The 17,780-nt window shown below is 44.8% G+C and overlaps 1 protein-coding gene across 7 annotated transcripts in view; it reads right to left on the minus strand.

The window, feature by feature from the left end:
- RARB (retinoic acid receptor beta) overlaps window positions 1-17,780 on the minus strand; it is a 411,132-nt gene that overhangs the window by 57,306 nt on the left and 336,046 nt on the right. For all 7 annotated transcript variants that reach the window (XM_064167086.1, XM_064167087.1, XM_064167092.1 and 4 more), the window contains one exon: window positions 3,582-3,723. In XM_064167086.1, the coding sequence (XP_064023156.1) occupies window positions 3,582-3,723 (142 nt within the window). The remainder of the gene's footprint in view (window positions 1-3,581; window positions 3,724-17,780) is intronic.

Genomic DNA, 17,780 nt, shown 5'->3' on the forward strand with positions numbered 1-17,780 from the left:
AAACCAAGACAAGTCAGCAGGCAAGGCAACTACACTGAAACCCCCCCCCCAGCTACTCTGCAGTATTCAGTCATTAAAAATCTAGCCTCCAAAAGTAAAGCAAAAACAATTCTTAAATCCACTGTTTTCTGCTTGCTAAAAAGAATACAAAAACCAGTTCAGTTGGGAGTAATGGTATCTAAACTGAGATTTCATGCAGTCCAAGTAAGTCACCTTAAAATTACATTGCGTGAACTTCTTAAATGGAACTATGCAGACTACACTCACTGGAGGTGGAACTGCACTTCACTAGGAAGCCTGAAACAAACCGAAACAGAAATACAAAATAACCCCCACAAGCATGGCAGTTGCTCACGTTGATGTTTCCTGGTTCTCAATTCACACTGGAATTAGAAAAGTAAATAAAGTGTTCAGTAGCAGAATATAGTATGTCCAGAGAAGTGTGAAGATTTAAATACTCTTAGGCTTGGAAGCCTTGTGACAAAGAGTAACAGGCATTTCTCTGCAAGTTAAAAAAACCCACAAAGCACAAATAAATAGGGAGCAAAACCGCCTGGATTCTCTCCACTTCAATGCATTCTCCTGTATTCACTCTCCTCCTCTTTCCTTCTCTCCAGAGAGGTTAATGGTAAGCAGATTTACAGCTGAACAGTGCAATGTGGGACAGTAATTCCCTTCCTTTATAAACATAATTTTGCTTTACTCGAGCTCGCTGCAATTGAGGTTTCTGCTGGCATGGAGAGCTGCCTTGCATCACACTCTGGTATGCAGGCTGGGCGCACGTTTGAGGGGGATCCTGAAGATTATCAAGCACAGTGGCAGTCTTTACAGCTCATACATTTTATAGAAGAGGATGGAAGTGTAAGAGCTGCTGCGCTAAGCTAAGCAGTTATGGCAGAAGGAAGTTGTACCTTCTTCAGTCTTGTACTCTGCAATAATTCAAATCTGGGTTTAGGGGCAGGCTTCACCTTCCAAAGCACACGTTCCAGCCACTTTTGTCCGAGAGTTTTGCCCAGATTTCTGCCTCTCCTTAAACGCAGGAGGCAGAGCCGCACGTGTGAGCCCTCACCAGCTCCCAGAGACGGAGGCTCATGTACCCAGCTTGCTTCTTGCTGACACCTGGGGGCAGGCCAAGGATGGTGCTTCAAACATCAGTTTAGAGATCATGTAATGCAAGGGCAAAGGTTAGTTTCCTAAGGCTCTCCGTCACATAGTGAGCCACTGTCAGCCTCAGCAGCCTTCTCAATTCAGCAGCAATTAAAAACCCCCGTGTGATCAGCACTTGTCTCTACATGCTCACTGCAAGCGTCAGCAGGCAGGGTAAGGAAGGCAGAAGCGGTTTGGCTGGGGACGAGCGCCTCAGCTACACATACCCGGTCCTGTGCGGGAGCTGAGGTGGGACAGCCGGGACCTGACCTGCTGCTGCTGGAGGGTCTGGCTGAGGCTGTTACACCGAGAGCTGCAGCTCGGATTGCAGGGACAGAAGCGGAGCAGTTTCTCAAGGAGGGGGATCAGATGACAGCCAGCAGGGCTTTATTTCAGGCTGTTGCAGGATGATAAGGCAGTCATCACCGAGTCGTTTCCCCTCAAACCTTTTGTCTTTTCTATTTGGAGCACAAACTTTTTGCGACAGTGAATGCACAATACAAGAGCCCCTAAGCTAGTGGGATAGCTTCAGCGAGTCTTGCAGACGCTATCACAAGGCAGATTAGCTCCACTCCTGGCCAGAGGCAGTCTCCTTATTGACCTCTCGATCAGATCCGCAGCGTAACCTGGGGTTGAAGACAGCTTCCCACACAGCCCCCCCGCCCCGCACAAACAAAACAACCTTAAAGACCTGTAAATACAGTTCATTCCTTCGTCATCTCACTTCATTCGCTAAAACAAGATAAAAACATACAAGAAATGCTCGGTACCTCTTTTCCAGAGCACAGTACCTCCGTTCTTAAACCTTCCTTAGCACACAGACCAGGCAGCCAGTTCTCGTCTCTGATATTTTTGTGTAACGCTCCTTAAGCCCAAAAGGAGCGGCAGATGCGAGTACTTTTGCACGCCCTTGGAAGGCAGAACAACCACAAGACTGTAGAATTTAAGCACAGCTTATTCTGTATCCCAAAATACTACACGGACTCCCCTATAGCTCCTGGGAACAGAACTTGGAGCTCCTATTTGCAGCTGCCCATCACGATTACTTTCCCCTTTTTGAATTGTTCCGAGCAGTGTAGGTTTGTTTCCCTACAGATTTCTCTGACACTTTTTTTCTGTCCTTTGTTCGTGGCTTTCACATTACAAGGCAACAGAAATGCAAGAAGACAGAAAAACAAAATGTGGTAAGGTACTGGGGAAAAGCAAAACCTCTGTCTTGAAAGAAAGAGTCCACGGACAAATGTGCCTTTTTTTACATAAGCTTCTAAAGAAACGGAGTTGAAACCTGCAACATACGTTGAAAGAAGGTCAGATAAGAAAAGAGCTTTCCGAATCTCTTAAGAGATGAAAAGCTACTGTTTATGAACACAGAATAGCTTCAGACTTAGTTCTTAAACCCAGAAGACAAGACACACTGCATTTAAACTGTGACATTCAAAATAACGTCTCCATGCCTTTGCAAATGCCTTCTATAGAAACACAGTCAGAAGATATCCCTCATTTTTCCCCAATATTTGATCCCCTTTTCAGTGTCTGTAGTGGTTTGAGATAAAGGCAATTGCCAAAGGCAATTTCACTCATTTCACCCAAGGAAACCCTAATTCTTGCTGGAAAAGCTCCAGTTACCCTGTGGGAGAAAACAAGCCATCACCTACAAGGTAAATAAAGATAAGTCTTTATACTTCACCCTAAGCAACTTTGGTTGACATGTTGGTAGTATTTCCAAATTCTACTCTGATGTGATACTACAGCATTTAATAAGATTATTCACATCAGAAATAAAACCCTTAGGAATTCCGTATCAACAAGCCCTCAGGTATGAAAAATCTTCTTCTTCTTCTCTTCCAAACCACATCATATTGTTTTTATCAAGAAGTACGTCTTCTTGTGCATAGATACATATGTGCAGTCAAACAGAGCCATCGATAAAAGCTTCCTTATTCAATCTCACATCTTTGCACATCTCTGTATTTAGCCTGGCTTCTCCTATGGGTGTCCCACTCCAGTGAATCTGTCCAGAAGCAGAGAACAAGTGCACTTCAGGGATATGGTAAAACTAGAAACCCAACACGGGCAGTGAAACCACCAATTTCTACCTAAATATTTTAAAATGTTGATTCCAAGCACAAACCAGAGATTTCTAGAACAGTGAAAGAAAGATACTTCAGAGCTTTTTTGTGCATTTGGCAGCACTCTTACATAGCCAGGTTCACTGACCTTGCAGATTTAAAAAAGGAATGGCTCTCAACCTGTTTCATCTTTCAGTGAGACTCCAACCAGCAAGGAGAGATGACTCAAGGCCCCTGTACCTTCAGTTTGTAAAATGTGAATCCAAGTATTGATCCCAATCACATAACAGCATATTTTTCTGCCTTGGGACCGCCACGTGTTCCTAGGATATGACAAACAATAAACTGTTTGTGAAGATAACTTACATTCTTTGGACATGCCCACTTCAAAGCACTTCTGTAGCCGGCAGTACTGGCAGCGATTTCTGGTGACTTTATTGATAACACAGTTTTTATCTCTGTGACATGTGTAAACCATGTTTTTCTGGATACTTCTGCGGAAAAAGCCCTGAAATCAAGAAAAAGAAATCACATAAAGTTTGGAGCTTCTCATAACCCTTAGATACAGACATTAACCTTGCTTTAAAATAACAAAATAAAGTCAAAGTTATGGCTGGCATACAGCACCTTTAAAGACTCAATCTTATTTAGTACTGTTTCTTGACTCATCTCTTAAATAAAACTAATTAAATGGCATAAGCTAGAGACCAAACAAACAAAACTAGAACTAATAACAGCATTCAGCAAATTAAGCCCTAAATTCTACAAAGAAAGCACAAATCAAAGCATTTTGGGCTTATGGACGTAGTAATGAGTTGGGTAAACAGCAGTCTTCTTAACAGATCCACCTGGAAGTCAAACATCTATCCAACCAGCAACTGACATCCTCTCTAAGCTTAAAGATCTCATCTATTTTTGTTACCTTAGAAATTCTATCATCTGAAAGGCTGCATATAAAAAGATAAATAAAGTGAAATCCAGCTCTCTTTGCTGCTGAAACTCCTGGAGCAATTAATAAAGCTTCTGCAGATGGAAAAGTTCCAGCACCAGGTTATTGAGTTGTGAACTTGTAAAAGTTGCCAATTACAGCATTTCTTATTCAGATACAGCTGTGAAAATAATCAAGAATTACAATGATCTTGAACAGAAATTAAAGAGCAATAGAGGTCTGGTTTGTACTTAAGGAACACCATTTGACTGGAATCCCATTTGGCAAGTAAAAGAAAGAAAAGCAGCCTTAAATGTTGAGGTTAGCTGGCATTGAAAAAAAAAGGCAAACCCAAAGTGAAATACTTTATCTGCATTCAAAACCAAGCTTTAGATGATATCATCTAATAATGAAGAGAAAAAAAGAGAGGATTACTTTAAGCATTTTAGAGCTCGACCCACAGATATCCATCAAAAGTATTTTTGCAACAGACACTTGGAAGTCTGACAGCACTGTTTAACCTTCTCCCTCAGATTTTGAAAATCATCTCAGTACAAGCACCAGGGTCAAGCTTCAGTCAACATGATAGCACGATAGAAGGACAATTTAATATTTGTTGGAGGGTTTGAGAGGTTAAAACTCTCCAACCAGCCAGACGTTTACACCCTACAGAGAAGTGGTAACCTTGATGCCACAGAGGACAGCTTTGTGCCCACAATGCATTTGTCTGAAGATGTAATCAGGGTAAGCTATAAAACTGGCTCTCTTAGAGACACTTCTTCAGATATGCAGGTAGTTTAAAAGCCAAAAACCCTACTGTTCAGAGTTAACTGGGAGAGGTTCTGGTCATAGGATTAGGGAGTGGTAGGGCAGGCATAGCCAGTAAGGACTGGTAATAAATTCCTTGAACATCCAACATGTTATAGATGCTGAAGTTATGAAAACACCTGCAATTCACTCAGAACTGAAAAATGCCTCCTTAATCACATAGCCCCTGGCAGTTCTTTTCTGCAGCTCTTGCACAGGCAAGACTCCTTCTGAGGTTAGCTGTTGTGATTTAGAGGATACTTAATACTACCATCAAAAAAGTAAACAAAACTCTGCACTTCTTTCTTTTTCTGAAACTACTGAACACAGAAGAATTTAAGGCTATTTGTTCAGAAAATTAAATCTTTGAAGTTACCAATGACACTGCTATTTTGTATTCCACACTTTTGATGTGGATCTCTACACAGCTCATTCAAACTCCTGTAGCTACCCTGGCTTAATTCAGTGCTGCAGGTAAATTAGCACTCGTACTCATCACAGAACCGTTTTGGTTGGAAAAGACCTTTAGCATCATTGAGTCCAACCATCACCAATGGAATAACTCTCCTACCACTACCATTCTGACAGGACAGAAACAAAAATGGCCCAAACAAGTAAAAAACTTACCCTCTTGTGCAGGAACTGCCTCACTGTGCTGAACAATTGGGGTCATTTTTAAAACAAACAAAACAAACCCAAAACAGCTCCCAGTGGCTTCTCTTTGCCTGCATGTGCTTTGGGGCAGAGGCTAGTGTGCACCCACGTTCAAGACACTTCTGGATTACTGACAAAGTAATGAAGGAAATTACTACCCAGAGTAATGCAATTATTATCCAAAGTAATGAAATTCATTACTACCCAGAATGAAATGTAAGCTTCTAGAGTGCCATTCAATACAGGGGAAAGAGGAAACATAACAACATTTGTACCTCACCAAAACACATCCAGTAGCTAATTGCACCTAAGTGATCAGTTGTTCTGACAGACACAGAATATGCATCCTAATACAGCCTGTAAGGAAGGGAGGCAAGGAGCAATGGGTGTAAGCTGCAGCATAAGGGGTTCCACTTCAACACAAGGGGGAATTTCTTTACTGTGAGGGTCACAGAGCACTAGAACAAGTTCCTCAGGGAGGTTGTGGAGTCTCCTTCCCTGGAGACTTTCAAGGTCTGTCTGGATGCATTCCTCTGTGCTAGATTGTGTGGTCCTGTTCTGGCAGGGGGTTGGAGTCAATGATCTCCTTGGACCCCTTCCAACCCCTAACATCCTGTGTGATCCTGTGATCCTATGAGGCAGAGAAGGCTGTCTCAGTCCTCACCATACAAAGTTGACCACATGGCCCAACAGAAAAAAATGATCCAGCTTCTATAGATAGCAATATAAAGCATTCACAATTTCATTACTAATATAAAAGAACATTACTAAGAATACTACTAAAAGAATATTACTAATATCAGAGAATACCAAATTCAGAAAAGGAAGATCTCCAAGTCAAAATGAAGAGAGTATCTTTAACAGCCTAACATGTCATGTCCTACACTGAGTGAAAGATACAGACGAGGACATTGATTGTGGAAGCTTAGACTGTTCTTTTACAGATTACTCGTTAACAACTGTATTTGATTTTCTGCCTGGTGTTACTCACAAAACAGAAAGACAAAAGAAACTACTTTCATAAAATATTCGAGTGAAAAAAGGTGCAAAGTAGTCCTGCTCAAAACTAAGGAGCTGTATGTTAGTGCCCACTCCCCAAGTCCTCCTCCCTGACCAACACTGGGATTCTGTTGCAAACTGATTTTAAAACCTCAGCAATATGTCACAAAAATCTTTCATCTTTCCATTTCCCTCCAGTTAGACCCTAAGTAAAATGCCCATATGATATAACTGCTTCTTTTCATACAGCCACCAAGTGTAAGCACTGGCAGGTGAGGAGAACTTGCTGGGTGCCGGAGCTGTTTCCCCAGGCACCTCCAGTCAGTTAGTGCCCTGCAGCCACAAGGTTTGGGTGGCACTGCAAGCATCGACATGCCCGTAAACATTTGTTGAACCTGATGGTGGACTAGAAAACTCCGACTGCAACCTGTCCATCCCTCTGCAGAGGTTTGAACTGCACTTGCACTGGTTACCTGAAGTTCTGCAGCCAGAAAACCCCTGCAGGACACCAGGATGGGTGAAGTGGGCACTCGCTGCCCAGTAAATCAGAAAGCACATTTAAAGCATTTCGCATCTGGGTTCCAGACAGCTCAGGAATAAGACACTGTCCCGCTCACTAACGCCACCCTAAGTTCTCCTACAAGTGCTTTTTGTCAAACGACTTCTATCTGATCTCACAAGCCCAACAATTTCTTCAAACACCAAGAAAATCCAAATGTGACCTAACCTTAAGAAGTCCGGAACTTCAGAGACAGCAAATTACCACTGCTTATAAATTAATCAGCTTCTAATGACTACTTGCTCTTGGAAAACAAGCTACTATTTACCACACTATATTCACCTCGAAAGACATCTCTTTGGCTGAATATTTACATGAGCAATGTTTTATGCAAATATTTTAACATGCCACTGTAATTATCACCCCAAGAAGGGAAAAAAGCACAAGTGGTATTTCCTGCTTTATAATTTAAAATGTCTAATGAATGCAAAAAGAAACAAATCTGTGAGACATAAAGCATTACTGTCATACAACAGCACATACAACGTGCTTGAATTTGAAGCAGAGAGAGCCACTGCAGACCTTCCGAGGCCAGTATAATATTCGTTTCATCCACGGCTTTTAAAACACTTGAATCTTGTGGTTGTATTTTAATGAAGAAAACCAAAATTGAATCAATTCTGTCCTCCTGAACAACTTTCCATCGGTATCCTTTACACAGAGAATTTTGAACAAACACTTCCATTTTTAATCTCATCTTTTCTGTGCACCATACCACACTCCTCCTGGGCCTCCCAGTCTTGTTATCTTCATGGGTGACAGCCAGAGTATCATTCTGACCATGCCACATTAGGCATCCTCATTTACTGAATGCAGGGAAGGAATGCTGAGTATAAATTATTCAGAAATCTATTGTCTCATTGTGTGTTCTCTAAGCATCCACCACTGGTAGAGCAGATTATTTTTCACTTTTGTGTTGATATCTTATCTGCTCCAAAGAAAGCCAAGTGTGATACATGAAACCATACGCATCAAGCAGCAAATAAACCCAGCTTACTAATTCTACTGCTCAAAACTAAGGCAATCTAACTTCCAACACAATGCCAGAAAGCTTCCCCTTGTCCCGCTCACCAGTTAATTCTGCAGGACTGCTTTGTGAGCGTGGCAAAACCAGAGAACTCGTCAGAGAACAGAAGTGCCCGCAGAGAGTATCAACTGCTTCACAACCCTTTTGCATGCCATTATACCACTGGCTATCTGAACACAAAGGCTGTGTTAAGCGTTTAAGAATATCTAGACCTACAGAATTGCCAGTGCCACTAGTAGCCGTACATATCTGCTAGGCAATCTATGCAACTCCCTCTCTCTCGCTGCCAGCTCGGTTGATTTTGGCAGGTCAGACGATTCAGAGCTCAAGTTGTGCACATCACTTGAGCAGAAGGGTCATTTGATCTCAGCGATGTCTCAGCAGTATTTTGCCAGCACAGGGCATGCTAAATCTTATCTGCAGATATAGTAGGCTTACAAGCGGAAAACTTGCACTGAAAGCCAGGGACAGGCTATTCATCAGAGAAGCGCTATTGCAAGCTCCATCTCTTTGAACAGCCTGCTCAGTTCATCTGGTTCAGCTTTGATTGTCCCTAAATACTGGCATCCAACTGTGACTCCTGAAGATTCAGAGGCCATTCTTCAGCAAATCTGCAAAATAAGCTTCTGGGTTAAGTGTATTGCTACTTCATCATAAAAGAAACAAAGGAGTAGGAAGGGCTCTTCTGTGGTAGAGTTTATCAGTCATTTATAAACCCTGACTGACTAGGCTCTGAAGGGAAAGATAAAATCCAGTAACAATGAACAGAAAATCCGTCCCACAATGTACCAGAAACCTCTGATTTTAGCTTTATGCTGAAATACAGGCTGCACAAACAGGTACTTTCCTAAACAAACCAAACCTGGTTGCAATGCATGGCCTCTCTTCAATCTATTGCCTGTAAGGTCCTTAGGCAAGGAGCATCAACAGAGATACTTAAGGTCTCTCTCAGTGATGATATTTGCACAAAACTACTTTGTTCCACGCCCAGGGACTTCACAGGTACATTCACAAGCTGAACGCAGATTGCAATACATTTATCGCAGGTGGCAGCAGCCAAGTAACAAAAATCCCCTTCCTCACAAAGTCCTGGCAGGATGAGCAGTCAGGCTAGGGCAGAGACACAACTGTTAGTTGTTCACCAGGAATATTTGCTCTGAAAAGCCTTGATAGCACGCAGTGCCACAAATGGAGTTGCATAGAAAGGCTTATAAAAGAACTAAAAGCCCCAGCACATGCTGCTGATTCTGTGTAGTAGAAAGGAAACTGTGAAATGGCTGCAGATAGAACACAAGACCCCAAAAGTAACGAAAGCTGTCAAAGCAGCTATCTAAAAGGAAGCTAAAATGAGCACAGTCCCCATTGCACTGCACTGCACTTTCTCGGGATGTCTGCACTGTCCATCACACTCTGGAAGTCATGGCTGGCAAAATCACAAATTAATAGTGGCTGGAAATCACCGCCGGCACAAAATGGAAGCAGCTACAACAGGGAGTAGAGGAAGGCTGACTGCCAGGAAGCAGAGAAATTGCGCCGATGATGTATGTCAGAGCAGGACAGACAGCTGCTTGTGAAAAACCCAAACGAACAAATGCTGCTAAAGGCCAGGAGCTTGGAGAGAACACCTAAACGCCAGCTCCCTGGCAGCCCAGGAGCTGCACACCAGCCCGCTCTGGGAAGTGCTCTGGGTTTGTCTGTCACTGCTGTTATTTCCAGCAGAAAATCCCTGCTCACCATCCACGTTTCCTCTTGTCTAGCTACGTAACCCGCGGATGAAAAACTGCCGTAACTTTCCGTGGCTGAAGAATCCCAGATTTGCTACTGAAACCAGGGTGGGTTGCTGGCTTTAGCTGTTTGTTTGCTTTTTCTTTTTTTTTTTTTTTTTTTTTTTTTGCACTAGTTTGAGACTACCTGAAATACTCTAGTGAGAGAAATGAGATTCTAGGCTGTGAAAAGGAAACACTGGTGATGGCAGCTGCACTCATAGGCTTGCTGGGATGTGTAAAGACAAGAGCATGAACGGAGATCAGAGAGCCATTGGTGTGGGTCTCTGGGTGCCTGCACTTTCCTCCCTGGGCTGCTTTCTGTGTGACTCACCCTTCTGCTTTCTGACCCCCCTGACTGACCCTCCCAACTCAACCCTGCACATAAGGCAAATTCTGGGATAAGGTAGAGGGGTGGAAAGAAGGTGGAAGGGTGGTTGGGAGCCCTTTCTGGGACTCAGGTCTCTGGGAGGGCTGTTGTGTTTCTATATTACCTTTAGTTTGCCTATTTCTGTCTGTAGCTGTAAATATTGTAACTACCTGCTTGTATATTGTGCTCAGCTGTGAATGCAAAGCTTCGTTCCTTAACTTCCAGCTGGCTGAGTCTAGTCTGGGTGGTTTCGTAAGAGTGGGGGGCAGGTAACACCCAACCCATCACATTTTAAAAAACCTATAGGACTCAAACCACTTAAGCAAAGAAGCAGGAGTTAGCTCAGGCCTCGCATATGGCAACACAGACCTGTGGACCTAAGAGCAATGCACTAAGTGAAGGGGGAAAAAAAGGCCTATTCTTATTTTTACACAAATGGAAAATTTTGAGAAGTTTCATGATTTTCTCATTTCTTAAAAAGAGAAGAAGGGACAGAGGATAAGGATAGGCAGATGGGGAAGGTGTTACCCCTCCCCAAACTACCAAAACAAGGATACTCATCTGCAATTGCAAAATGCTCTCCAGCAAAGACACCTAGCAGGCCACTGTTGATAAATCCTAATAGTTTCTAAGGTGAAAAAAGTCTTGTGAGCCCCAGAGGGCAAGGAAAATAAAATCCAGTTTTGACAATATAGGTTGAAGTAAGTAAATCACGAAGCTGCTAATGCCAATTAGCCATTGGCCACTGCTGAAACCAGAAGCAAACCCCATATTTCATCATGCCTATTCCAACACATTTTCAGATCCCACACACTTTACTCTAAGCTAAAAACGTACTCCAAACCATAAAAATGCTGGGGTTTGGTTCTCTTTTTGGGGAGTTTGAAGCACTTCTGCTGACAGATGGCAAATTGGTAACTACCAATGAAACAGGGAAGATGTGTTCACCCAGCTGCAAATCTGTAGCAAGTGGATTTCTCCAGCGAGGGCACCACAGCAGCCCTAAGACAACGCACAGAGTTCTCCACAATTTTGATTTTCACTGAACTCCTGACCTTTTTAGCAAACATGTCAATGTCTCCAGACAGAATAGTCATCACCTTGAAACCATATGTGAGGGGAAAGAAAGGCTGAGACTTTCTGCTTCTCCACTCCAGTAAATTAAACAGAAAGAAGACACTGGTATGCACTTCCATCTGTTTTCTTCAAGCTAAGAAGGTAAAAAATGAAAAGGAAAAGAAGGGAGATGAAATGTATACAATTAAAAAGTTACAGCTAACTTCCTTTCCATAATGTCTGCATGATGGTTTTTGGCCTGCTAAGAAACTCCAGATGGGATGAGTAATTAATACAGTTTAAGAGGAATAACAGGAGATCAAAGAAGTGCTTTTCTGAGTTACAGCGCACTGACTTACTTCACGCAATTTAATGGAGAATGAGGAATTAATCATTGCATTTTGATATTTTCTTATATTTTTGTTGATGCAAGTTGGTTCCATTTAACCTAATTTGTGAGGGACTAGACCTGCAGCCCAAGAAAACCATTAAATACCATTAGGAGGGTCATACAACTGCCTAGCACTTACAGAAAAGGCTACATGTTCTTAACTGCTCATCAGGTTTTTTCCTCTCTTCTCCTCCAGTGCCTCAGGATTTACACCACCAATCAGGGCCCCAGGTTGCCCTCCCAGAAGCAATAGTTAATTAAGCACAGTATTTCTTCATAAAGAATGACACTTTCCCAAACCACTTATGTAGCTGCTCTCTTGCATGCAAGCACAGTAGGTGGAAAGACTTTCCAAATTGTTATGCCCTAAATGTATGGCTGATTTTGGTTCACATCCTCAATTCGAGTATCTGGGTTTATCCATTAGGGTTTATGGTGGTTGGAATAGAGGGACCATCTTGTAAGGGCAATGTCTCAACTTTTACAACACATAAACAGAGTTGCTTTCTATAGAGCTACAAATAAAGAGACTAAACAAGAGCTAAAGCAGACCTCCTAATAAAAACCAAACCCAAAAATCCCTGCCAACCTATATTAGCGCACTCAAGAGTGGATTTCTGCAGCAACCAAGACTCATATTAGCCATGCAATTACTGTGCTACAGTTACTCATAGTAGGCTCCCAAAGTATTCTCTGCATTTAGCTGCTGGCAGAGATGGAAACACGTGAAGAGGAAAAGGCAAGCTCAAACACGGATCTATGTGGGCATGCTCCAAGGAAATTCCCTGCACAGGCAGGCATCCTCTTTCACCACAAAGGCTTGCAGAGTTCCTACTCATATGGCACCACAGCTATTTATCAGGAAAGACGCAGAGACCTTCATTAATTATCAACCAGTAAAAAATCCCTGCATTTCTGCACCATCTGTAACTCACAGAGGTGCCAGTTTCTATGTCACCATCAGTTAACAGAATGTTTACAGCTGAGCTAAAATAATAATACAAATTATGCCACAAGTATTTCTATGTGCTTGCAAGCTGGCTGCAGCACAATTCCCCTTTCTTTAGGAGACAGACTTCCACAGTCTGCATGCACAGGCAGCTGTTCCCTGCTCTCTCCTCAATCCACCCAGAGCCAATGCAGCACCCCAGCCTGAGCCTGGCTACCTGGGTGGGTGCCTGTGGGTGCTGACCCTGCACCACCCTGCCAGGACAGCCAGCAAGGAGCTGGCTCTGGCCATGCTGCAGCACAGTTCCCACTTGGCTTTGAGACTCAGCACGTTTCTCTATTCTTTTTGTCTGGCCTGGGCAGAGCTTTAAAATGTACCTGACCATAGAATCATGGAATCATAGAATCAGCCAGGTTGGAAGAGAGCTCCAAGCTCATCCAGCCCAACCTAGCAACCAGCCCTAGACAATCAACCAGACCATGGCACTAAGTGCCCCAGCCAGGCTTTTCTCAAACACCTCCAGGGATGGTGACTCCACCACCTCCCTGGGCAGCCCATTCTAATGCCAATCACTCTCTCTGACAACAACTTCCTCCTAACATCCAGCCTAGACCTGCCCTGGCACAACTTGAGACTGTGTCCCATTGTTCTGTCCCTGGGTTCCTGGCAGCAGAGCCCAACCCCACCTGGCTACAACGTCCCTGCAGGTAGCTGTAGAGAGCAATGAGGTCTGCCCTGAGCCTCCTCTTCTGCAGGCTGCACACCCCCAGCTCCCTCAGCCTCTCCTCACAGGGCTCTGCTCCAGGCCCCTCTGCCAGCTTCGTTGCCCTTCTCTGGACACCTTCCAGCATCTCAGCATCTCTCTTGAATTAAGGAGCCCAGAACTGGACACAGCACTCAAGATGTGGCCTGAGCAGTGCTGAGCACAGGGGCAGAATATCCTCCCTTGTCCTGCTGCCCACACTGTTCCTGATCCAGCCCAGGATGCCATTGGCTCTTCTGCTCACCTGGACACACTGCTGGCTCACCTTCAGCTCCTCTCTCCTAGCACCCCCAGGTCCCTTTCTTTCTGGCTGCTCTCAGCCACTCTGTCCCCAGCCTATAGTGCTGCTTGGGGTTGTTGTGGCCAAAGTGCAGAACCCTGCACTTGGCCTTGTTCAGTCTCATCCCATTGGTCTCTGCCCATCCATCCAGCCTGGCCAGGTCCCTCAGCAGGGCTCTCCTACACTCCAACGAATCCACACCTGATACACAACAGAGAAGGAGTTTTTGAGAAGGGATGACATGACAACGTGGAAAGCACCCCAAAATATTCAGAATTAATAGCACGGACAAAACCCTGCCAAAACCAACCAGATGTCTCGAGCAGGACGCTCCGGTGTGTCTGTCACCAACACATGCTCATTGTCTCTGCACGTTTTCTTTTTTCTTGCTCATAGTTGTGACAGGTCATCTCTAAATGAGTATGTTGTACCAGATCTCTTGAAATCTGGCAAGTCATCTCTTGTACTTAGCACTTTATGCTGCATGACTGTTCCTCCACACTCAGTGACAAAGAAACTATGCTAATATAGAACTTCCCACTGAAACCTTGTAAAATGTAAAGTTCAGTGAAACTGGGATGCTTGGAGACTGGAAAACAGAGTTCAAGTAAACATCCAGAAATATGTACCTCTGGCTCCCTAGTACTGGCAGCAGTCAAGGAAAATTACCTTTCCACACTGCAGCTGAAACTCATTACTGAAGGCAACAGCAGAGCAATAAGCTGGAGCTGGGCCAATCTGGCAAACTCATTTTCAAGAGCCATACCCCTCTGCTCAGTTGCTGTACAAAGTCAAAGTGCCCATGGGCAACATGGTCTCAACAACATGGAAAACCAGGCTGAGAAACGTGGATGAAATGCAGTCTGCGTTGAGCAAGAGATTAGCAACTGTGCAGCCAGAGATGGAGGAATCAGAATCATGGAATCAGTCAGGGTTGGAAGGGAGCACAAGGGTCATCTAGTTCCAGCCTACCTGCTATGGGCAGACACACCCTACCCTAGAGCAGGCTGCCCACAGCCTCATCCAGCCTGGCCTTAAACACCTCCAGGGATGGGGTCTCAACCACCTCCCTGGGCAACCCATTCTCACTCTCACGCTGAAGAACTTCCTCCTCACATCCAGCCTGAACATACCCATCTCCAGCTTTGCTCCATTCCCCCCAGTTCTGTCCCTCCATGATATCCTGTAAAGTCCTTCCCCAGCTTTTTTGTAGACCCCTTTCAGATACTGAAAGGCCACAATAAGATCACCTGGGAGCCTTCCCTTCTCCAGACTGAACAGCCCCAACTCTTCCAGGCTAGTTCGTGTAAGAAGGCAGCCTCTGAAGGTAAGGCTAACTGGAAATACACATCTAGCTGCAAACACTGACACCAACCACGCCCAGATGCTGAAAGTGCTTAACAGCTTACTTGACAAATGCAGCACTGTGTCCATGCTGCCCAGGGCTGGGCACCACTGTTCATTCAGCCAAGCTGTAAAGAAGCAAGGGAGCGTCTGGGAGTGGGAAACTCTGAGGATAGAAAAGCATGACCTCTCAGAGATCACTGGAGCTGACTAGTCCAACACAGGAAAATCTTAGCAAGATGTTTTCCTGTTCTCTTTCTCCCGACAGACTTTAATCAATGGCAAGATTTAAGCACGGTGCTCATATAATCACAAGATGATCACTCTTTCAGTTTACAAAAATCACATGGACTTGGAATAAGATAAAAGCTCTTTTTAGTTAGCTCATCCATTTGACTGTCGCACGCTCTGCTTGCATTTCTCCCATTCACCCAACACTCCCTTTCTGCTCTCTTGTTACAAAATACAGTTTTCACTCCTGTTTCTATACACATAGCAGTTGCTGTGCATAACTATGGGTAAACATGGACTCGTTAAGACCATTTGCAGCAGCACCTGAGCAATGTCTTGATCCTCTGGTCCAAGAAAAAAAAGTTTTAAAAGTGTTAGTGGTCATTCATTTAAATAATTATGAGCTGAGAGCTCCCTCTGAAATGCTCCACTTCAATCTTCCTAAATCAGGAGCGCTGCCACTCAGAAAGCACTTGAGAATTACAGCACACTGAAGTGAGCATCTAAAAAGTTTATGGGTTTATGTTTATCACAGGTGCACAGGGGCCCAAAGTAAGCCAAACACCCTGTGAGGAAGACTCCTCTGCTGGGAAGACTGATGTGGAGAGTATCCTGCCAGGTCACTCAAAACAGGAGGGAACTGTAGCCCACAGAGCGGCTGCACCAGTGCTGGAAATCTCTTTTTCCCATGGTAAGTGCCTGGGAGGTAAGAGAGAGAAGTGGTCACAGCCGACAGGAATAGGTCCCATTAAACTGTCACTCTGACAGAGACTTTGAAACAAGAACAAACTTGCTCCACAAGCATTTGATCAGTCTCCCTGCCAGCAGACAGCAGCAGGCCTTGCTCACAAGCTGTGATGGTGGCTGATGGCTCACTGGAGCTCGCTATAAGTAAAGTGAAACTGCCAACCCAATCTGTACTTCTGGCACTGCTCGCAGCTGCCATCTCACCTCGTGACTTACGTATCCGTCCATCTAGACACAGCATCCCACAGTAATGCACCATTTGCTGCAGAGTAGCTTTTCCCTCTGAAATATATTGCATGTGCAATTTTAAATATGCCCAGCTCAAACCCCAGGAGATTTTATACACAAAACTGCTTTTACTTCTGTGCAAGCTGTCTCCTGAATCAAGCTGTGGAAATATCAAAGGGAAGAACAATTTATGAATCGTAGAATCAGCCAGGTTGGAAGAGACCTCCAAGCTCATCCAGCCCAACCTAGCACCCAGCCCTAGACAATCAACCAGACCATGGCACTAAGTGCCCCAGCCAGGCTTGGCTTCAACACCTCCAGGCACAGAGACTCCACCACCTCCCTGGGCAGCCCATTCCAATGCCAATCACTCTCTCTGACAACAACTTCCTCCTAACATCCAGCCTAGACCTGCCCTGCCACAACTTGAGGCTGTGTCCCCTTGTTCTGTCCCTGGGTTCCTGGCAGCAGAGCCCAACCCCACCTGGCTACAGCCTCCCTGCAGGCAGCTGCAGACAGCAATGAGGTCATTCCTGAGCCTCCTCTGCTGCAGGCTGCACACCCCCAGCTCCCTCAGCCTCTCCTCACAGGGCTCTGCTCCAGGCCACTCCCCAGCCTTGCTGCTCTTCTCTGGACACCTCAACACCTCTCTTGAATTGAGGAGCCCATAACTGGACACAATAGACCACTTGTCTCTTTGGCACACCAGAGGCAGCAGTATACCAATTAAACAGCCATTACACTAATATACTAAAACTAACAGTTAAAGACCTGGATGCATTTCTTCCTTAACACTTGTTACAATAAATCTTTGTAAGTAGAGTACTGAGCTGAACAGGTGTCACACCTGGAGGTGACTCCTCTTTTTGAAAAGTTCTTCTAAAATAACCAAAATAAAATAAATAGGAAGAAGGCCACAACATATATGTCTGTTACATGGAACTCAAAGAAACAATCTTTCCATCAGGATGAGGCTGCCCACAGCCTCAGCCAGCCTGGCCTTAAACACCTCCAGGCATGAGGTCTTAACCACCTCCCTGGGCAACCCAGTCCAGCCTCTCACCACTCTCCTGCTCAACAATTTCCACTTCCAGGCTGACTCTCCCCACCTCCAGCTTTGCTCCATTCCTCCCCATCCTGTCACTCCCTGACAGCCTAAATAGTCCCTCCCCAGCTTTTCTGTAGCCCCCTTCAGATGCTGGCAGGCCACAAGAAGGTCACGTGGGAGCCTCCTCTGCTCCAGCCTGCACAGCCCCAACTCTTTCAGTCTATGCTCACCGCAGAGCTGCTGCAGCCTCTGAGCATCCTCATGGCCCTGCTCTGGACATGCTCCAGCATCTCCACAGCCCTCTTGTCATAGAGGCCCCAGAACTGGATGCAGTACTTCAGCTGGGGTCTCACCACAGCATATTAGAGGGGGAGAATCCCCTCCCTGGCCCTGCTGGCCGCACTTCTGCTGCTGCAGCCCA

The sequence above is a fragment of the Pogoniulus pusillus genome, chromosome 28 (genome assembly GCF_015220805.1).
Source record: "Pogoniulus pusillus isolate bPogPus1 chromosome 28, bPogPus1.pri, whole genome shotgun sequence".
Classification (NCBI taxonomy): Eukaryota; Metazoa; Chordata; class Aves; order Piciformes; family Lybiidae; genus Pogoniulus; species Pogoniulus pusillus.